Genomic DNA, 22122 nt, shown 5'->3' on the forward strand with positions numbered 1-22122 from the left:
TTATTATGTAAGGATAGACTAGTGTTTTATTATTTATTTATATCCATCTTTTCTTTGTAAGCCCTATCCTTTGTAATATAATTTGCTCACCTCTTCTTGCTGCTATCTCTCTCTCTTTATGTTGTCTATGACATTCTATTTGCCTTCTTTACTTTATTCACAAGAACAAGAACAATGATACAAAATCTCAAATTATAAATATAATAGCATTGAAGTCAACAGTTTTCTTAAAATGAATTCATGTGATGTGAAAGGTAAGCTGATAATTTATGTTTAGAATGTAAAGACTGACTTTATATAATCATTACTATACTACCGAGGTTGGTTGTCTTCAAACTTTGGGTTGAAAGCAACACCGATGTCAATCCTCGATCGTGGGGTGTGGCAGATTGTCATCTCACTCGCCAACACTATCAAAATTGTACCATCACCATACTATTTGTCTCTTCTTCTATACAAATTATAGACTTAGTCACCAAGGCGCATTCCATCATATGGTTTTAAGTTTTGGTTAACAAACTCTCGATACTACTACTGCATTGTGAGTTTGAAGGGAAATGTTAGTAGTATAGGTGATTATTATTATGTAAGGATAGACTAGTCTTTTATTATTTATTTATATCCATCTTTTCTTTGTAAGCCCTAGCCTTTGTAATATAATTTGCTCACCTCTTCTTGCTGCTATCTCTCTCTCTTTATGTTGTCTATGACATTCTATTTGCCTTCTTTACTTTATTCACAAGAACAAGAACAATGATACAAAATCTCAAATTATAAATATAACAGCATTGAAGTCAACAGTTTTCTTAAAATGAATTCATGTGATGTGAAAGGTAAGTTGACAATTTATGTTTAGAATGTAAAGACTGACTTTATATAATCTATTACTATACTACCGAGGTTGGTTGTCTTCAAACTTTGGGTTGAAAGCAACACCGATGTCAATCCCCGATCGTGGGGTGTGGCAGATTGTCATCTCACTTGCCAACACTATCAAAATGGTACCATCATCATACTATTTGTCTATTCTTCTATACAAATTATAGACTTGGTCACCAAGGCGCATTCCATCATATGGTTTTAAGTTTTGGTTAACAAACTCTCGATACTGCTACTGCATTGTGAGTTTGAAGGAAAATGTTAGTAGTATAGGTGATTATTATTATTATGTAAGGATAGACTAATCTTTTATTATTTATTTATATCCATCTTTTCTTTGTAAGTCCTAGCCTTTATAATATAATTTGCTCACCTCTTCTTGCGGCTATCTCTCTCTCTTTATGTTGTTTATGACATTCTATTTGCCTTCTTTACTTTATTCACAAGAACAAGAACAATGATACAAAATCTCAAATTATAAATATAACAGCATTGAAGTCAACAGTTTTCTTAAAATAAATTCATGTGATAGGTAAGCTGACAATTTTAAAAAAAAAATAATACAAACCACAAAGTCAATACAGAATCTATGCTGCAAATCAAATTTGTCAAATTATGAATACATCAAAAGAATTTGATGGCGTAGAATACAAGCACAATGTGGAGTCAGTCTGTCTACTACACAACTCTACAAACATAGACTGCTGGTTCGTCATCCATGAACAACTGCAGAAGTTGAATCATCTCATCAGCTGCAATACCTGTCGACACTTGACTCTCTGCTTCACAAGCAAGTCCAGTGACAGGCAGAAGCCAAATCATCTCATCTGCTGCAACGCCCTTCGACTCTCGACTCTGTGCTTCACATGCAAGTCCGGCGACTTTGGTTTTGTGTTTTCCTTCATAGATCTGTATAAATGTATGCAATGCCCAATCTTTAATCAGCAGATATAGATGAGATTGAAATTATATTTCCAGTTACCGAGTGCAATTCTACTTGCTCACTTTTGAGGGATGAATGGATTGCTAAATTTTGGAAGGGGCTTCGCGTGAGGCATCATTGTCCTCCTCATTTGCTTCGTTGCCTTCTCTTCTTCGATCTAAGTAAGATAAAACAATAAAACTTTTGAACTCAAAGAGTGGGCTGTGGAGCATAAAGCCAGATGCTGCAAAATACGCTAAATAATTACCATCTTTACAGATTCTTGCTCCTCTCTAAGTCTCTTGTATGTCAATTCTTTGTCCTTTATCTGCAATAGTATTAAAAATGACTTCAGTTGATTACTGGTGATGTAGGAAAATTCCCGACAGGTTCAGCCCAAATGTCATAAGCAGTGTAGTATATGATGCACGAGAGAGTGCTTACTCAAATGAAGCAAGATAATGAAGGCAACTAGAAATTAAGCAAAGATATGAGAAGGGAAAGCGCTGGCATTGCTGAGCGAAGGGGCCAAAAGGTATGAGAAGATGCCAAAAGGTATGAGAAGGGAAAGCGCTGGCATTACTGGAAGGCTAAACAAGCACAATAACAAAGATATGCTCTTCAAGGAAAATTACCTTCTTATCAAAGGCTTTCCTCTGAAGAGCTCGATGATCTGCATGCATCACAAACTGCTGGACCTCAGTGAGGACTTTTCTCTCTCTTTGTGGAACTGGTAGAGGATCCCTGGTATTGCAACAATAAAAAGAGTCTTTTTTCAGTATCTCCTCATCAATAAATTTGTTAAGATTAAGGAGTTTGTTTGTGGGGGGTATATACTCTTTCATAACAGCCTGAGCTTTAAAATTCCTTCCTTGTGCCTCCTCTTTTTCCTTCTTTTCTTTCTCTTCTAACTGCTTCTTCATCTGTTCTTCATGCCTCACTAAGCTCTGTAATTGGAAGACTTCAGGCTTTGTACACTGCTTTGGCTCAGGTTTAGGAGGCATCTGCAATCAGACATGAAACTGATAAATACATGAGAGCCTGGATACATTGCTCTACTCAATGAAATTGCTCGTACCACTGGAAAATCAGTAGTATATGGGTAAGTGCTTGCCCTCGGAATTCTGTTTTTCTCCTCTTCCAAATCTTTCTGAAACAGTTGCCCTGCAAAGTGCTTTTCTTTCTCAAGTCCTCGCTCCTGAAAGACGAATAATAGCAGAAAATTAATGGTTTATTGTCAAAAGAAGGGAGTCTAAGAACCATGAAAAGATGATTCACACACCTCTGTACGAAGATGAAAAGGATTTGGCTTTGTGATTTTAGGAACTTCTTTCTTGCCATGATAAGATTCAGGATGCAGTGAAAGCTTTAAAAAAAGTAAGATTTAGTATACTGTTTTGAACTTCAGTATATATCATAAATCATTCTGATGTGTACATTATCAAATAGATCCGCGACAGTTGGAGGACCCAATCTATCAGTAGTCGCAAAATGGAACTCCTGATGGATGGTTCTTCCTGGCTTTGGTTTACAAGATACTCCAATATCCCCTTTGCTCTCAAGAATCTGTATGTGTTTGATTGGTAAGGTAAACAATATATGCACATGACTAAGCAGCATATTAAGATCATGCATTAAACCAAAGACCTTTTTATTAAGTGGTCTAGCCTTAAATTTTGGTATCTTTTGTAGCTCTTCCAACTCTATTTCCTGAGAGCTTCTAATCCTGTAAGTGCATTTCAATCTAGTTACCTGGCAGTGGTGCTGTGAATCAATTTGAATGAAATTTATAAGATGAGAAACTAAGCTTACTTTGAAGGTCGAGCTCGGAGTGATGTTTCAAGATGAGGTGGTCTTGGTTCAATAATTTTCAAGGGTCTTATCTGACTCTGTCGGATTTAGAGAGAGAAATTTTTGACAAAGAACACCATTATAACAAAAATTATCAACTGTAGAAATCTACCTGGACAGAAGTATCCAATGAGGAAACTACTGATGAAGTCTCAGCATGATGATTTGCTCTCTCCATCGTCTTAAAATTGTATTCCTGTCACTTGTAGGATAAGTTAACAGAAACCGCGAATTTTTACACTACACCTGCCAAATCAAGAATACCTGGAAAACAGGTGTCTCTGGTATTCTTTTGGGTACTGCTGGTAGCACAGGTGCTTCAAGAATCTACAAAATCAAAGAAAAGACTTAACTGTAAACTTTATCCAGCTACTATAAAGGTTTTTGAAGGAAAGGAAACCTTCTTATTTAGAGGACGGGCTTTGAACTTGGGGATCTTTGCTAACATCTCTGCTTCTAGCTCTGCAGAACTTTTTATTCTAACTGCACGAACCCTGTGGGCTGTTTCAAGTTTAGGATCCTTTGGCCTGGTCAAGGTTAGTTTTGGTCTTCTTTGAATGACTGAAGAGGTGTCCTCCTGAATATGCCATGAGAAAGTGAAAGGGATCAATTTTAGCTGTGAAATGTAACTGACAAATCAAAATATCATCCAAAAATCAGAAAAATCACCAAAAAGCTGTGAAATATGCATGTGATTGATCTACTCCTGTTGATAGGCATTTACTTCGGATAACAAGCATGTCTCAAATGATGCATTGGCATGATCAATGTGTTAGGTCTCTCTGTGCTGTGTAGTTTAATACTATGATGGAAAAAAGGGTAAGCAAGTCATAATGCTGAAATTCTTCAAAGGCATCCAAGATGGACCAACTATTCAAGCATGTCTGCTTACATGACTACCGTATATACTACACATAAAATGTATAGTTCACATAACTCCCAACCTATTCAATTTTCTTCAATAAAAAAAATCTATAGTGAGGTTTTTCAACACGAGAATTTATCAGTGATAAAAAAGGATCAGGAGAGACACAACAGAAACTGAAGTATCAAATAACACCGAACACATTCATGTATGCAATCAAACTAATATGTAATTACACAAAAAGTTATGCTAATGTGAATATCAATCATGTTAAATAATTCTAAATAATCAAGAGATCATTTAAGGTATGTAAAATCACACTGTGATAACAGAGTTCTAGATGAATGAAACTGACTTGTGAAAATGATCTAGTTTGAAAGAGACCCAAGTCCCTAGTCCTGGATTGAAACTGATTAACCATCTGTGCAGTAGATATAAATGGAGCCATTCCCTGTTTTACAGCATAAAACAAGTAGTTATTAGTTAAAAAATTGTTACATTGCAGGTTAGGGTATTCAACTAGTATATCAAATCACACAATCCTTACCTTCTCCGATGAATGTATATCAGTGCTTCTAGCCAAATTTAATCTTGACTTGTGATGTAAAACTCTATTTCTGACATTATGAATCTGAGGTAGTGATGTTAGAAAAGTGGCCATAAAAACAAATTCAAAGAGAAAGTATTAATTAACCAAAAATTATAAACCTGTCTGGCTTTCCCATAGTCCAATTTTTGCCTTTTCACGGCTTGATTTTCTTCTGAAACTTCATTAGCCAAAAAATTGTTTGCAACTAGGCCACTAGAAAACCTACTATCACAAGAACACCAATTAGATTGATCCATTATACATAATTTTTCTACTTAAGTTCATTATCGACACATGAACTTACTTAGTGCTGTTCTTTACATTGTTGACTTTTGAAGAATGTGTAAGCGGCTTGGTTTTTGGGTTTGAAGCACAAGTCTGTTGAATGAAAAAGGCAATTTTCCTAGCTGTCAAGTTCTTTGAACTACCAGGTGCTACTTCTTTCACTGGCATTTTCTGAATTCTAGGAGTGCAAGATTCAACACTATCATTGTTCTTCACAATGCTGGATTCAGCCACTTTCTCTGAAGAATGCGCTTTAGAATTGCAAACTTCTGGTGCTTCTTTATATGTGTTTCAAGTAGAGTGAAAGAAAATTAATAGAGGTAATAACTTATCCAAATTGATTGGCAATCCAAGGTTGTCTATGCATCGTACCTGCAACTGGAGAAGCATCTAAAGGAACATAAGAAACCTCAGAAGAAGGGACTTCTTCCTTGCTGGAGCTATCAGAGGTTGCAGACCTATTACAGAAAATAAATCAGTCGGTTTTGATTTGCATGAATAGTGAGAATGAGGAGAACGAAAAATATATGTAAAAACAAAACCTTATCCCCTGCTGAGTAAGAATATTATTCTGGCAAAGGTTTACTTCAGAATCCTGGACATACAGCAATGTTATTTTATTAAAAAAAAAAGAATCAAGAAAATATTAATTAAAACAAGGAGAGTAGTCAGACTCAATTTCGTAATTTACCAACTCAGAAGAGTTTATCTTTTTCTCTACTTCTTGGTTTTGTGTATTGCCTACATTTGTTTCTGACTCAAGATTGTACTTAGAACTTCTGAATGCAAGAGCACGAAAAAGAACACAAGGGAGATTTCAGAAACTTATCAGATTCAAAAGGATTTGTACATCCATAAAGAATACAATTAAATAAAAACATTGGTTACAGTAGTGAATCCACTACCTTGCTATCTTATCTACTTCAGTTCTTGGCTCAGCTTGATGGCTATCTTCCTTTGAAATATCTGCCTAATTATTCAAATAAAATAGAAATAAAAAAAGAATTATTTGGAAATTCACATTTCCAATGAGCAACTGAGACTTTAACCTACACGTTTATTCTTCTCGAAACCCACCTTTTGCTCATCATCAACATTTCCAAAATCGCAGAGACTATCAATTTGAATAGACCTACCCTCTCTGATCTTTGGCATAAAAGCTAACGCAACAGGAGAAAACAAGGTTAAGCCCTAATTTGCAAGTGAAAGCTACCCCTAAATCCAAAGGCGGCAGATTATAGCAAAATAAAAAGCACGTACGAGAGGGAGCATAGCTGAGAGATGTCTCGAACCAAAGCTCCGCCTTCCTCATGTCCTCCTCCGTCTCGTCGTTGATAAAATCGAAGAACCTCGGCGCGGAGAACTCATACGTCTCGTCGATCTGCGGATCTTCCACTGCTCCGCCGGCCATCTGCGCCTTCTGGCGGTTCACTTCGGATGAGAGAATGAAAGGAAATGGCAGGGGGCAGTAATTAGGGTTTACGTCTTGGGTTGGTTCGTGGTGGGTAGGTGGACGGAAGTAGACGTTGGCGATCGCAACGGTCAGGAAATTTGAAAGTGTGAAGGTTGGACGAGCCAGGCCGGGCCGGGCCAGGACGATCGGGTAACTTGGGCTATCTCGGAAACCCACCACTCAGTAAAATTTAAAAATAAATATTTACAAACAAATTTAATTATTAGTAAATTTAACTCTTAATATTTATAAAATAGAGCTCTTTATAGTCTCTGGATACCGAAGGGTGTTGATGTGGCGAAGACGGCAGGAGCCATGGTAGGCTCAGGATTTTATCAATATAGAGCCAGCCAGCCAGGCCGCTCAACTCCAAACTAAGCTCAGACCAAGTTAGATGACTCATGATTGAACTTGGGTCAAGACCGACATCGAGAGGTACACTTATTTTTTATTCAAACTTACTATTTTTATTCAAACTTGGACAAAATTCACTTTGTCGAACACAAATCTTCTGAATCAAATTTTTATGATCAAAAGGATGTACAATTCGTATTTATGATAGGATCGTGGTCATGATCCGATCGTAAATGGTTGTGATCCCTTCCTGAATTAATCATTCTCATCATGTTATAGTTTTTGTTCGGAGCGAGTGGTCGGAGGTAGCCCGAAGGCCTCTGGTGGTGAATAAGTGGTCAGGTTACTGGGTGCCGAGCGAAGGTGTCCTCTGAGCGGTCTTCGGCCGCCCGCTCCGAACAAAAACTATAACCTGATGAGGATAATGAACTCAGGAAGGGATCGCAATCATTTGCGATCATGATCCGACCGTAAATACAAGTGGCACATCTCTTGGACCAAAAAAATGACTCAAAAAATCCTACCTCCACTTTATCGTAGTCAAAATTCACTTTCTCCTCTCTTCAAACTCTTTTTTTTTCTTATCAATTTGTCGTAGTCGAACACCTTCACTAGAGCCGACATTTACTCACCAAGTGCCCGGAGTCCTTCTATTGCTCGACTTGATAACTGACGATTAGACAAAGACCGACTAGAGAGGAGCCGATTTAACTTACATCCAACCTAAGCGGAAACGCCAAGGATCTCCGTTGGATCAAGTGTTTTAGATTATGATTTTTTGAATAATATCTGTGAAATTAAGGGTTTTTTTTGTCTCCTGAAAATTAGAGGGAAAAGACAATTAAGAATGGGCAAAAAAAAAAACAAAATTGCTTTTTAGTTTTTTAATATTTTGGAATAAATAATTGGTTAATAAACATGGTGTGGGAGAGGAAGCATTGCATGTGATGTGAAGAACCGGAAACGGTGCCTAAGGCTATGTTTACTCAAGAGTGTGGATGAGGAAAGGAAAGGAATCAACTATGGAAAGTTATCTTTGGAGGAAGAGAAAAGAAATGGTGAAGAAATCTTTTCCTTTGCACACTTGTTTACCTTGATAGAGGAAGGTGAATACTTATGATGTAATTTTGTAAATCAAAAAGGGTGCATGCGTCATTTTTTTGGGTACATAGTGTAATTTTATGAGTTAAAAAGGCTACATGCGTCATTTTTTTGGTATATGGTGTAATTTTGTGAATGCAAAAGGGGTACATGCGTCATTTTTTTTCCATCCGCTGCTTTCCGTCCGATTTTGAGGTGATCGATTTTGGCTCAAAAATTATCCGCGGATGGATTGCGTTACTTTTCCTTCGGAAAATTTTAATGAAGTAAACGACGAAAACTTTTCCACTGTGGAAACTTTTCCTTAATTTTACTTTCCACTCTCCCAAGTAAACATAGTCTAAATGTTGTTATTCTCCTCCTCATAATGCGGAAAATTTGTTATTGTCAATTTCCAAGCTTGTCTTGAATGGCCGAAAAAAAGTTAGTTGGTGAAAATTTAATTCATTCAAATTATATACTCTTTAATAAAAATTAAAAGATAGTATTAATTTTAAAAATATATATATTTTATTAAAAAATGATTAGACTTTTTTATTGGGCTTACAACATGTCTTTCGAATAATCAACACCCCAATCTCAAGGAATTATGAGCCATCCTAATTGTTACATCCAAAATCAGCAACTTTACCACCTAATTATTCATTAATTCATTCCTGACCACTTCAATTTTGGAATACCCAACTTTCACTTTTTTAGCACTACAACTCAGCCAAAATCAGACTTTCCTACTTTCAAACTACCACAAACATAGCCAAGGATAAAAACTTCAACAGGTAACCATAATTCCTATTCCAAAATCAGGATTGCACCCATAAACCCTCCAAAGTCTTTAAAATCCTTGAGCATATCTTTTAAGATTCACACTAAAACAAGATAAAAAATCAAAGTGCATCCAATAGCCGACCAACATAACCAACTTCATAAACTCCAAGAGCAATGATAGTCTCTTTCATAACTACTGAAACAAACTACTAAATTCATAGCCACAATCTTCTCATGAAACCATCTGAAACTTTCAAATTCTCCAACATATGCAAACCTTCCTCCGAACTTAAAATTTTTGTCCAACCTAACTCATCAAGCAATCAATCCAAAACTCTTAATGGAATTAAGGCAAAGTAAAGGTAGTAGAAGATAAAAGTGTTAATTGAGTAATGGAGCAGGAATCAAAGAATGTTCATTCATGCTTTGCATCATTTGAAAGGAGAAGAAATCAAAAAAATAAGAAAGAAATATCCTTCATCATGTTCATGCACACATATGAAATTGTAATTTAAAAAAATAAAATAAAATAAATTCTAGAGTTCAATTATTATGAGTACATATTATAAAAAAGAGAATAAAGAATAGGTGTATGGTAGTCTTCACTAGATAATTTGACAATCAAACTTAGTTAATCAAATAGAATCCATTATCACACAATCCGTTAATAGGTAGTAAAACATTCATTCATGTCAAATAATTTAGAATTTGACGGTGAAACTGAAAGAACTTTTACGATTCTTAAAGTATTACTACTTGGAAATGGAAGAAAAGCATGCAGGTAATGAGAAGTATGAAGTAATAATAATAATAACAATAATAATAATAATAACAACGAACGAACTCCCCTTTATTCCTAAAAGTTGTAGGTGTTTCAGAAGTAGAAGTTATGCTAGCAATGGGATGGTTCAAGTAGAAAAGAGAGCTATGCTCATGTGATAGGCATCGTGATATGCTCTCTCCATTGTCGTCGCCTCGATGGTACTTACAGGTGGTTGGAGGTAGTTTAATTGAACAACCACTCTGAGAGCCCACAAAGATGGGAAGTGCATCTCCCACACGCATGTGGAGTAAGGAAAGGATGGAACAACATTAGTCTCTACAAAGCACTGATCGAGAAATGAATCATAACCAATAAAATCAATTACAAGTACCTTTATAAAATTTTGTAAAACATCACAAGAGATACTAATTTTACTGTGCAAAAATATACTTAGAGGTTATGGAAAAGTGAATGTGATCTTCTCTTGGTCAGGTAAAAGTCCTGGCTCTATAGGTTTAGGTGGTGGTGCATCTAAAGGAAGTAATTCTTAGGACTTTGCTTCTACAGCATAAATTCCTACACTTTGCATCATTAACAATATATATGTCATCAACAATTTCATCCAAAATTTTATTTACCTCATTATAATCAACATCTTCAATATCAATATTTACATCTAACTTTTGAACATCACCACCGCACGATGAATCACAGGAGTCCTATAGAGTAGCTGACTCAGAGTCAAGACTATCACGAACTCTATAATTCCTCTCCTCAAGCATGTCGATATCCGTAGGAATGATCTGCAATGAAAGTTGGTTGGAGCCTTGTACTAGCATCTCATTAATGAATAATTCATTTGATCCATGTATATATGACAATTTTGAAATGATGCTTCAGTTCTCTACTGTTGCAATGTTATTTGTTGCTTGAGCTCTTCTAGTTATTGCATTGAGGTTTTTTACTTGAGTTCTTTCACTAAAGTCTTGGAATGTTCCCCAAAAAGTTGACTCAATCTGTTGGAATGGTTGTAACCAGGTATGCATCGAGTTATTCTGAAATCCATATGAGATCTGATATATTGGATATTGCTAAGTAAACTGGCTTTGTGCATCTTTATACCTATTTTGCCGTTGAGGTTGGAAGTATTGAGATTTAGGTGGATAATGCTAAAGTTGGAAGTATTGAGGTTTAGGATGATAGTATTAAAGTTGTTCAAGTTGATAGTACTGACTCTCCATTCTACTTCCAAAATGTCAAGAATATAAATTCATGGTTGCTCACAAAAGAAATTCTGTGACATTGAAACACTAACAAACAAAATCAAAAGAAACATGAACATATTAGATCAAACATATGGATATATGAAAGTTAAAACACTTACAACAAATTTTCTTTTCAATTTTCTTATGGAAAGACAAAAACACAATCCCAAGATTACCAAACACCGCTAGCATTCCCCAGCAACAATGTCAATTTTGATAAACATGTTATTGTGACATGTTTACAAACAATAATATTGAACCTTTTTACACTAACATAGTATAGGGATGACTTAAATCGTCTCTCACAAAGAATGTAGTCAATGTATGATAAATCTTAAAATCGAATTGTTATTAGTTTTGGAGTTGGGTTTTAAGCAGCAAAATCTAAGGACAATAAGAGAAACTAATGTCATTAATGGAAATGGAAAGTCACTAAACTATAACATGGACATTTATGGAAATGCAAGCACAACAATCGAATCTAACATATTGCACCAAATAAGAAATTAAGGAAACTAAATTGTGAACTCAAATCAATTCATGCAATTGGGGAACAAGAAATCTAAGCTAACCTTAACTATTGTGCTAAAAGAAACAAATAACAACAATCATTGTAACCCTAATTCCTCAATTAAGTAAGAAAATAAACCATCAACATGAACAATAATCTAACTTAAACTAAATACCATAACAAGAGGGCTTTAGAATGTAATGTATTAAGAAAACAAAGGTATTCCATCAAATGAATCTCATTGGTCTTTTAGGGAATCCCCTATGTTTGACCCGATCGGAAATTGGAGGCGGCTTAGTGATGATGATTGACAAAATCTCCACTTGAAATAGAGTTGACGACGAATTGGTTGAGTGGAAGGTGCTACTGAATCTTCCGAAAGAGTAGGGAATCCTCTTTCTTCTTTATAAGCTCTGATGATGGCACATCAACTTTGCTGTGATGGATGTTGAAGATCGATCTAATGGAGAACGGATACAGCGTCGATGATCTTGGCGTGAGGGGAATGACTAGGGAAGGGAATCCCCCTTTACCCTTGGATGACGGAATAAGAAGATGGATCACCGATTGTTGCTTATAGTCAGTGTAAGGATGGATGAAGTCGCCGATGTGAGATAGGCTCGCTGATGAAGGTAGATGGTTGGAGCGTTGGTGGCGACGTGTGGATGAAGTAGGGCATCCCCTAAACTTCTCTAATAGTGGATGAAGATGAATCAATGAGAAAGGACATCCCCTTAACCTCCTATGGATGTAGTGGAGGTGTCATCAGTGTGGAGGAAGAAGATAGAGTTGCAATGGAAGGAGGAGGATGAATTAGGAATTGAGTTTATTTAAACTTATTTAAGCAAATTTAATATTTTAAAATTTTTATATTTTAAAACATATTTATTTGATTAGTAATATTAATTTATTTATTTTATATTGATGAATATAATTTATAATTTTTTTCATCGATATTTATTTATTTATTTTAATTCAGATATTTAATTTTTACGATCCGATTAATTCTAGAGATGACTGATCTAATCCTAAAAAATTTATCATCACCGTTAAGATAAATCAAAAAATAGATCCTGATGAACTATGCAATATCATAAACTTTTTAAACTTTTCAAGTATAATGTGACACTTAAATCCTCATTGTCTATGAGCTCGTCCTACCTATTGCATCATAACATTAGAGACTTATCGATATTTATTCAATGAATATTAGCGAGTTAATTAAACATATATATTATTTATTAATTTAATTTAATTATTTAATCTTATTTATTTAATTAATTTTATATATGTCAAACTAATATAAATGTACTTTTATCAAAACCTACTCATCAATATTTGATTTATTTACAGTTTTATTTGCAGACCTATCTGTTCTTTTGCCCATTTCGGCGCGTCTGATTGTTTGGATACAACGCATGGGGTCCATTCCGACGCGGTATAATAATTAAGGCTTAATTTAAGCAACGGGACAGGGACCAGCGTCTATGGGCTATGGCCTATGGAACACTGTCCTTGCTCACATGCACCCTAGTCTCTTTCCCTTTCAAACTGGAATTTCATAAATATTAATAATTTCCCACCTCATTTCTCCTTGAATCTGAAGCCAACTTGTTAGTTCAATCATTTTTTTCGACTGCTGCATTTCGTCAGAGCATCCGGTCAATGTCGGTCGTCCTTCCCCAACTACTGATTCTTCTATGTTTTGCATGTTTTTAATGAAGGCAATTGAAGAATTGCCGTTTAGATTTTTAAGGACGCATTTGTTTTATATTTTACTCTCCAACGGTGACTGTAATATATTTTATAAATCAATATCACATAAATATTAATTTTCAGAGAATTTAAAAATCAATATAACAGTGAAGGGAAAATGATGCAACGGTATATTTTAAATTTTTTAGACATCTAAAAAATAGAGTATTAACAAATTAATGGAAACTATCACATGCATAAATTCTAAAATTAGCATCACAATCATACTGTATAAATAATAAAATCAGCATCATATTATTTTCGCTGGCAAGAGAGATAATAAGAAATTTAAAAATGAAGTGTGCCTTTTAAAATTTCACAACCACATTTGGTCAATTGCTGTTTTAACGAAACTAGAACTCACTGTAAGTTAATCTTACCGAGTTCAAGGGCAATTAAAATTGTTAAAAGTTTTTTTTAAAAAAATATTTTGTAATTCTCTTAGAATATATGCGACTGATGGCAGGCACAGGCACTGCCAGTGGCAATACAGCTAGCACACATTCAAGTCGGGGAAGAAGCAACCAGAACATGTGCCAAGGATCTTCCAAGCAAGTCACGCTCCATCTAAGAACTCCAATAACAAATCTTGCCGAACAACGTCACTTAGTAATGTGAATCATTACCGACCAACCTCAGTAAATTCACAGCACCCTCCCAATGACAGATGCATAAGTAGCACTTGGTCTTCCTCATAATCCGGACTAGCATTTCTCCTCGATCTCTTTCTTCCCTGTTCATCTTCATGATGATGGGGAAGAGCAGCCTCCTGGCCTCTTTCCTCTCTCTGCTTCTCTTGCTGTCTTCTTGTGTCGTTGGGGAAAACCCCTACAAGTTCTTCACCTGGAATGTGACCTCCGGCGACATCTGGCCTCTTGGTGTCAAGCAACAGGTGTGCGTTTCTGTTTTTTTTTTTTTTGTTAGAATTTATTCTTGTTCTTTGGATCAATGGCCGATTTTGTTTTTTCCGAGACAGGGGATTTTGATCAACGGCCAGTTCCCAGGGCCACTGATCGATGCCGTCACCAACGATAACATCATCATCAACGTCTACAACAGCTTGCCTGAGCCCTTCCTCATTTCATGGTAACTCTTGCTCCATTTCTGCTCCTCTTCTAGTTTCATCATCAGTAATTGCTCGGCAGGAATGGGATACAGCAGAGGAGAAACTCATGGGAAGATGGTGTTTATGGCACCAACTGCCCGATCCCTCCCGGCGGTAACTTCACTTACGTGATGCAAATGAAGGACCAGATCGGTAGCTACTTCTACTTCCCCTCGCTGGCTTTCCACAAGGCCGCCGGCGGATTCGGCGGCATCAGGATTCTCAGCCGGCCATTGATTCCGGTCCCGTTCCGTCCTCCTGCAGATGATTACACCCTTTTGATCGGCGACTGGTTCAAAGCTAACCACACCGTGAGCTCCAACCTCTCACTTATTCTATCAAATCGCCATGGCTGATGGTTTTTAAGCTTGTACAGGACTTGAGATACTTGTTAGACAGTGGCCGAGATCTCCCTTTCCCCGACGGCCTCCTGATCAATGGCCGAGGACAGTATGGAAACACTTTCACCGTCGAGCAAGGTAAAACCTATCGTTTCCGGATATCGAACGTCGGACTGGCAACGGCACTGAACGTAAGAATTCAAGGACACACGATGTTGCTGGTGGAGGTGGAAGGATCACACACCCTGCAAAACACTTACTCTTCCTTCGATCTCCACTTGGGCCAGTCCTGCTCGTTTCTGGTCACAGCCGATCAGCCACCGATGGACTACCTCATCGCCGTCTCGACGCGGTTCACTAGCACCGTGCTCTCGACCACCGCCGTCTTCCGATACAGTAACTCCGGCGGGAAGTCGGCCGGCCCGCCACCGGGAGGGCCGACAATCGAGATAGACTGGTCGCTCAACCAGGCACGATCCATTAGATGGAATCTGACCGCAAGCGGACCGAGGCCAAACCCACAAGGTTCGTATCATTATGGACTTGTGAACACCACAAGAACCATCAGGCTTGCCAACTCTGCTCCGGTCATCAACGGCAAGCAGAGATACGCAGTCAACAGCGTCTCCTTCATTCCGGCCGATACGCCGCTCAAAGTGGCCGACTTCTACAACATTCAGGGAGTCTTCACGCTGGGAAGCATTCAGGACAACCCGACTTATGGACCTGGCTATTTGCAGACCTCGGTCATGGTGTCTAACATGCGAGATTACGTCGAGATCATCTTTGAGAACGGGGAGGACACCGTGCAGTCATGGCACATCGACGGATACTCCTTCTGGGTTGTTGGGTGAGGATCGTTGCCAATTTGTACGAACGCTGATTTAGCGTTATTGTCACTGATTCTTCGAGTTTCAGATTGGACGGAGGGCAATGGACGCCGGCGAGTAGGGATGGTTACAATTTGAGAGATGCAGTAGCTCGATGCACAGTTCAGGTGAGGAAAATGGCAGATTCAAAATAGTCGATTTAGAGGAAGGTGATCACTGTTGTGCATTTGGGTTTCTCAGGTATACCCCAAGTCGTGGTCTGCGATCTACATGCCATTGGACAACGTCGGAATGTGGAACATCCGGTCGGAGAACTGGGCGAGACAGTACTTAGGGCAGCAGTTCTATCTCCGAGTCTACTCTCCGGCCAACTCATGGAGGGATGAGAATCCGATTCCGAGGAACGCCCTCCTCTGCGGTCGGGCATCGGGTCGTCGAACAAGGCCGCTCTGAAACCGTCCATGCAAGCTTTCAGATATCGTCGTTGTCACGAGAGGGTGACAAGCTTGAAGAGAGCTCTCAGTTCATGTCACAGCTGTCGTATGCTTCACCACATTGATATGTAGACTTTTACTCTCTTTTTCTTTTTCTTCTGTTTCTTCTACTGCATCTATCTTTGGCATTGAGAAGAATTTGGTTTGGCCATGAAGCATGGCCTGAGATGAAAGCAGAAATGTGATATGAATGTTCAAAACTGAGTTTCATAATTAAACAAGAATATGGATAAATTATTTGCTGATAAATAGTGATTCAAAGTTCTAAAATTTATCCAGGACGGTAATTTAATTTAATTAATTGTTCAAGCTGGTTCATTTGATCGATGTGGTATGTATTAAACGAATATAAATAAATTCTTACCAAGTTTGTTTGCGAATGTTAGATTCATTTACCATCCTAAATTTATTTGTATGATCCAATTGATGAGCATGGTCTATTAAATGTAAGAATGCTAAAGGCCCTCGTGATTTGTGTAAAACACAGTAAGAATGAAGGCTGAAAGCACTGATTTCTGTTCACAAGAGAAAGATACATTATGAACCAAATTTTATAAATTGAACCAGGTTTTCCTTTTTGTCAGTTCATGAAACATGAACAATGACAGGATGAAACATATTCTATCACCACCCCTCTTGAATCACAATGAAGACAATAAAATATCAAGAAACTCCATTAATCATCGATGGGTTTGGTCTTGGCCAAACAAGTTGCATAAGCTTCACTCTTTCTGTATTCCGCTCCTCATCATAGAACAGAATTCGTCATAGTTGATCTTTCCATCCTGCAGTCAATTTGGAAGTAAGTAAAAGCTTCAGGCATAAAAGTGCAACTATTTGCAAAGTTTAATGAAAAGTTTTACATTGTCTCTATCAACTTCTGATATAATTTCCTTGATAGTTTCTGCATCACCCATTCCTTGTTCTTTCATGGCTGATTCCAGCTCATCTCTTGTAATAAACCTGTCAAATGTAGTCGGTAAAAGGTGACATCGATGTACTAAACAAAACAAAGCAGTAAATTTTCTTTGTCAATTACTAACCCACTGTTGTCTTTGTCAAAGTACTGAAAGGCTTTGTATAAATGCTCATCCCTTTCTAGTTTATGCCGGTGCATTGTAGCGGTGATGAATTCAATGTAGTCGATGGTCCCATTTCCATCGACATCAGCCTGCAAAGAGACCCACAAATAAAGTTCAAGAAAACTGAAAATGAACATGAAAAACTTAGGGGGCGTTTGGTACGCGCGTTTTCCATTTTCATTTTCTGGAAAACGCGCGTTTTCTGGAAAATGGTGTTTGGTTTGCGTTTTCCGCGCGCGTTTTCTAAAAAATTAGCTATCGTTTTCTAGAAAAACAGAAAATGACAAAAAGTCGTTTTCTGTTTTCTAGAAAACGTGCGTTTTCCAGAAAATGAAAATGAAAATGGTGCAAACCAAACGCACCCTTAGTGTGCAAATCCATCTTACAGCTTCCACAAGCTGCTTGATTTCAGTCTCTGATAGCTTTGAGCCAAGTCGTGCCAATCCTGTCTTTAGCTCTTCATATGTGATTGAACCATTCTTGTCGGTGTCCATGTTGCTAAACATCTGCTTGAGTCCTTTGATTTCCTCCTCGGAAAGGTTTTCAGCAATCACCTATTATCAGAATCATCAAAATATGTCCCAACACGAAAATCGACTAGTGGCAAGAGTATCTTGTTGTTAAAACCTTTAGTGCCATCTTCTTAAGTTTGTTCATTGCTTTGAATTGCTTCAGCCTTATAAGCACAGCACTGTCTATAGGTTTATCAGATGCCTCTCCACCTTCTTTGAGCCATGGATGTTCTGAAAAATCAATCCCTTACTCAATGCAAAGATTCTAGATGTAATATGCACAAGAAATAAATAAAAATCTCCATGAAACACAGACGAAGGGCTTCAGATGCTGTAATTCTTTTCTTTGGATCCATGGTTAGCATCTTCACAATTAGATCTTTGGCACTGCTTGATATTGTTGGCCAAGGAGTACTTTCAAAGTCGAATTCCCCCTTCGAAATGGCATCGAATATCCCTCTTTCGGTTTCTGGAATAGCAGAATAGAAGAGCAAAACAGAAGAACATGAACAACTGCATTGTAAAGCAACAAAGTAGAATTGAGAGTTTTCAGATTTTACCAGCCCAAAAAGGAGGAACACCACTGAGTAGGATGTACAAAATCACACCCGCGCTCCATACATCGATCTCCTTCCCGTAACGTTGCTTTAGAACTTCAGGAGCAATGTAGTAAACACTTCCAACCATGTCTTTGTACACTTTTCCTGGAACGAGATCAATCAAAGGGCAATAAGCATAGATTTGATGATATGTAGTGCACCTAGTAGATTTGATAACAAAGTATCAACTCTGCAAAACAATAGCTCTAACTATTCTGCAATCAATCACCATCTTTCTTTCATTCTAGTATTTGGAAAATGTAATATTCCAAGTGGCTAAACCATAGGACTGTAGATAAACTAAACATCCATAAGCAATCTTAGTGTTCGGCTTGATAAAAGTTTGCTTACGTTCATTCAATGTAGACAAGGTCAATTAAATGAACAAATATAAACAACTCATTAAACTAAATAAATAAATTGAACATATACATGTTCCTCTCGTTAATGTTCAATAAAATTGTGAGCTGTTCACTAATGTTCATGAACAAAGCTCTTATTAAACTTGCAGATAGACAAAGCAACTCTCAAAATGTAAGAACAGCTTAATTATAATATTAAGCTCACTAACCAACCAAATAAGTTTGAATTCAAAGCTCAATAACATCTAAATAAAACAAACTCAAGATCAGCTTAAGCTCATAGAAAAGAAATCTAGTCAATTTTGAATTTTAAACTCAATTGATTTGATTTAACTCGGTTAGCTTGAGCAAATTATCAATTAATTAAAGCATCAACAATAAGCAGCACGTGGCTTGGAGTTTTGGCATCAATAATTGAAGCCAGTGGTGGCAGATGAACTCACCTTCCTCGATGAAGACGGAGAGGCCGAAGTCGGTGGCCTTGAGCATGGCGTCCTCGTCGTTAGTGGTCAGCAAGAAGTTCTCCGGTTTCAGATCCCGGTGCATCACCCCCATGAAGTGGCAGGTGTTCACCACTCCCACCACCGCCCGGCCCACCGCCGCCGCCTCCCGCTCCGAGTAGTCCCCCTTGGCGCTGATCCGGTCGAAGAGGTCGCCGCCTGCGCAGAGCTCCATGACCACGTTCACCGAGTTGCGGTCCTCGTACGCGCCGCGGAACTCCACGATGTTGGCCTGCCCGCTCAGGTGCTGCATGATCTGCACCTCCCGCTTCACGTCGTCTCGGTCGCTCCGGCGGGAGAGCTTGCGCTTGGAGATGGACTTGCAAGCGTAGGTGGCGCCGGTGGCTCGGTCGGTGCACACGTACGTGACGCCGAACTGGCCGCGGCCGAGCTCCTTCCCCAGGGAGTAGAGTGACCGCACCTCCTCGAACGGCTTCCCGAGGATGGTGCTGGCGCCGGAGGACGGAGGTGGAGGGGTACGGGGACTCTCCTTCGTTGCTTCCACCGCCACTGCCGGCGGAGTTGGCTCTTGGGAGAAGTAGCCGTCGATGTCTCTGGTCGCAACGGTATGCTTGCTTTTGCTTCCACAAAGACCCATTTTTCTGCAATATCAACAGAAAAAAAAGGAGAAATTCAAGAGAATTCACATTATTTCTTGAAATTCACTGAACTAATCGGGGAAGATAGCAGGAATAAACCAGATCCCAGTACAATTTACAGTGAATTGAAAAAAAAAACAAAAGAAAGAAAAATCAACTGTATTCGCAGAGTCAAGAACAGAGCAGGGAATGAAAACAAAGATCATGCACTACAAAGCCGAGCCAGCTGCTGGAGAAACTCACTGAACGATCGAAGCAAGAAAGAAAGCAAGAAGGGGAAAAGGGAGTGAGCTCCGAGAGTTGACATTACCTTTGAGGAATTGAAATCAGAATTGCTTCCCAAAAGCTGGATTGATTGAATCTGTAGGATTGGGTGAAACTTAAGGAGAGAGAGTTGAGGGAGTGGGGAGACTTAATTAGAAGTGGTGGGGGAGGGAGCAGATGAAGGCCGCTGCGGAAAGATAAGCAGCAGCCTGGCAACAACCTTCACTATCCAGTCTAATTTTAATTTTTTTTATTGTTTATTTTTCTAACAATATAAATAAATTTGGTATTAAGACCGATATTTTTATGATTTCTAAATGACAGTCCTTTAATTTATTCGGCAATTGACCAAAGATGCATCTAAGTTTTTAAATTGACTAGCAGATATGTTTTAATATTTATCAAATAACACATCTTTTCAAATAAATTTAACTTTTCTATCATTATTATTTTTTCTATCATTATTTTTCTTTTCTCCTACATACAAAGCTTCTCTTATTTTTCTACTCTCTCCTTTTATTTTTTGATATGCATGTATAACATAGACCTATATATAAATCATATTATACCCATGACATTTAAGGTTTAATTGATTTTTTGATAACATTAAACAATGAATAATATATTTGAACTCCTTGTAACCTCAAAAATCCATAGAAACTGAAATAAGTACAATCAGAACTCTCTAAATCCATCAGTGAATTTTAGTCAAAACTCATTGATAGCCCTAGAGACCTCAGATTGTACACATTTCAATTCCTTTGGATTTCTTTGGTTGCAAGGAGTTTAAATATATTATTCATTGTTTATTTTTGTTTCTTAGATGTGTTAAAATGTAATAAAAAGAATCATCAAAAATCTTCATGTTGGGCCTAATATGAAATCGAAATGGGTGCAATCTGATAAGTGAGTTTTGACTGAAATTCATTGATGAACCTAGAGAGCTCTGATTGTACATATTTCAGTTTCTATGGATTTCTGAGATTGTACGGAGTTCAAATATGTTATTTATTGTTTATTTCAGCTTCTCAGAGGTATTAAAATAAAATAAAGAAGAATTGATAAAAATCTCTATGTTGGACCCAATATAAAATCATATCAAGCTCATACGTTGGGCTTGATATAAAATTAGGTCTGATATGATTCATATCAGGCTTAACATTAAAATTTTTTATAACCGACCTCTTAAATCATTATATCATAAAATCTTCCTTATATATTGATCATTGATTAAGATGTGTGTTATTACTTCAACCATTACATAGTTATGAAACGGAACAAGTCTTCAAACCTTGCTGAATTTAGCTTCAGATATATATACTTTTGAACTTTGGTTATGCGGGTGTTGAGACTGTTCAGTTTGAGAATCGAGTGGAAAAATTTATCGGGTTAAACTTTTGTTGTTAGATGGGAAAATCTGTTCACATGGTGTAGTTTAAAACTTTTATAGCAATTTTTGAACTCTGATTAGGTGTGTGTTGAGGGTGTTCAGTTTGAGGAATGGTTGGAAAAATTCAGCGGGTTAAACTTTTATTGTTAAATGAGAAAATCTGTTCGTATGATGTAGTTTAAGGCTTTTAGAGCAATTTTTATGTGATTTATGATTTTAAGTAAAACTATACAATCTAGTCTATAAAAAAAACTTCTTGGGCATGTGAAAACAAAATAGGAAAATAATTTAAAATTAAATTGAAATAATAATCTATTTCAAAATTATTCCATTAATCTTACCAAATGTGAAAAATCAATTGAGCCCCTGAATATTAATTATTTTCCTTTTAACTTCTTATGTGGTGTTTGGTTCACTCCTAGGAATTAGAATGAGAATGAGTATCATAGTATTATACAATAGGAATGAGTATGAATTTGGGTACCATTCTTAAAAATAATATTTAGTTAGTTTAATATTTTCAATCGGAATGAATCTTAATTTTCTTTTTTACCCTTAGAGGAAAATACGAGAAAAAATTAGATGTGAGAGAAAAATATGATGAGAGAGAAAGTGTGATGAGAGAGAATGTATGATGGAAAAAATAAAGAGAGGGAAAGTGCGATGAGAGAAAATAAGGAGAGAGA

General features: G+C 37.3%; 3 protein-coding genes across 7 annotated transcripts; 1 reads left to right on the forward strand and 2 right to left on the reverse strand.

The window, feature by feature from the left end:
* Window positions 1-1399: 1399 nt before the first annotated feature.
* Window positions 1400-6893, reverse strand: LOC122042059 (protein TPX2-like). Of its 4 annotated transcripts, none has more exons than XM_042601989.1 (23): window positions 6652-6893; window positions 6469-6551; window positions 6297-6361; window positions 6083-6167; window positions 5934-5986; window positions 5764-5849; window positions 5411-5669; window positions 5226-5331; window positions 5065-5148; window positions 4873-4968; window positions 4053-4229; window positions 3917-3979; window positions 3765-3848; window positions 3614-3690; window positions 3449-3527; window positions 3239-3367; window positions 3084-3167; window positions 2880-2999; window positions 2639-2805; window positions 2437-2545; window positions 2070-2129; window positions 1885-1979; window positions 1400-1788 (listed from the first exon to the last, which is right to left on the reverse strand). In XM_042601989.1, the coding sequence occupies exons 1-23, from the start codon at window positions 6800-6802 to the stop codon at window positions 1698-1700; spliced, it is 2403 nt and encodes an 800-aa protein (XP_042457923.1). In that variant the 5' UTR covers window positions 6803-6893; the 3' UTR covers window positions 1400-1697. The 4 variants fall into 4 exon arrangements, with proteins under 4 accessions (XP_042457923.1, XP_042457922.1, XP_042457921.1 ...); XM_042601988.1 differs by having other exon boundaries at window positions 5226-5328; window positions 6083-6170; window positions 6652-6892; XM_042601987.1 differs by having other exon boundaries at window positions 6083-6170; window positions 6652-6892.
* A 6943-nt stretch (window positions 6894-13836) lies between these two features.
* Window positions 13837-16398, forward strand: LOC122042061 (L-ascorbate oxidase homolog). The gene is made up of 6 exons (XM_042601991.1): window positions 13837-14250; window positions 14335-14444; window positions 14504-14774; window positions 14840-15654; window positions 15723-15801; window positions 15875-16398. Exons 1-6 carry the CDS (start codon window positions 14104-14106, stop codon window positions 16085-16087), a joined length of 1635 nt encoding a protein of 544 aa, XP_042457925.1. The 5' UTR covers window positions 13837-14103; the 3' UTR covers window positions 16088-16398.
* Window positions 16399-16621: 223 nt separating this feature from the next.
* Window positions 16622-20255, reverse strand: LOC122042062 (calcium-dependent protein kinase 19-like). 2 transcript variants are annotated; one of them, XM_042601994.1, is made up of 9 exons: window positions 20093-20255; window positions 19127-19785; window positions 18283-18426; window positions 18039-18191; window positions 17838-17953; window positions 17597-17764; window positions 17172-17299; window positions 16992-17091; window positions 16622-16913 (listed from the first exon to the last, which is right to left on the reverse strand). In XM_042601994.1, exons 2-9 carry the CDS (start codon window positions 19779-19781, stop codon window positions 16851-16853), a joined length of 1527 nt encoding a protein of 508 aa, XP_042457928.1. In that variant the 5' UTR covers window positions 19782-19785; window positions 20093-20255; the 3' UTR covers window positions 16622-16850. The 2 variants fall into 2 exon arrangements, with proteins under 2 accessions (XP_042457928.1, XP_042457926.1); XM_042601992.1 differs by having other exon boundaries at window positions 17573-17764.
* Window positions 20256-22122: the final 1867 nt, after the last annotated feature.

This window comes from Zingiber officinale, chromosome 2A (genome assembly GCF_018446385.1).
Source record: "Zingiber officinale cultivar Zhangliang chromosome 2A, Zo_v1.1, whole genome shotgun sequence".
NCBI lineage: Eukaryota > Viridiplantae > Streptophyta > Magnoliopsida > Zingiberales > Zingiberaceae > Zingiber > Zingiber officinale.

Coding starts and splice junctions, on each gene's coding strand:
- LOC122042059 (XM_042601987.1), bottom strand. CDS start 6,802: ATGGCCGGCGGAGCAGTGGAAGATCCGCAGATCGACGAGACGTATGAG. Junction 5,149..5,225: donor ACTATGGGAAAGCCAGACAG/GTTTATAATTTT, acceptor TCACTACCTCAG/ATTCATAATGTCAGAAATAG. Junction 2,806..2,879: donor ATACTACTGATTTTCCAGTG/GTACGAGCAATT, acceptor GTCTGATTGCAG/ATGCCTCCTAAACCTGAGCC.
- LOC122042061 (XM_042601991.1), top strand. CDS start 14,104: ATGATGATGGGGAAGAGCAGCCTCCTGGCCTCTTTCCTCTCTCTGCTT. Junction 14,445..14,503: donor GAGCCCTTCCTCATTTCATG/GTAACTCTTGCT, acceptor ATTGCTCGGCAG/GAATGGGATACAGCAGAGGA. Junction 15,802..15,874: donor TAGCTCGATGCACAGTTCAG/GTGAGGAAAATG, acceptor TGGGTTTCTCAG/GTATACCCCAAGTCGTGGTC.
- LOC122042062 (XM_042601992.1), bottom strand. CDS start 19,781: ATGGGTCTTTGTGGAAGCAAAAGCAAGCATACCGTTGCGACCAGAGAC. Junction 17,954..18,038: donor TACAGCATCTGAAGCCCTTC/GTCTGTGTTTCA, acceptor TTGATTTTTCAG/AACATCCATGGCTCAAAGAA. Junction 17,765..17,837: donor TTAAGAAGATGGCACTAAAG/GTTTTAACAACA, acceptor TTCTGATAATAG/GTGATTGCTGAAAACCTTTC.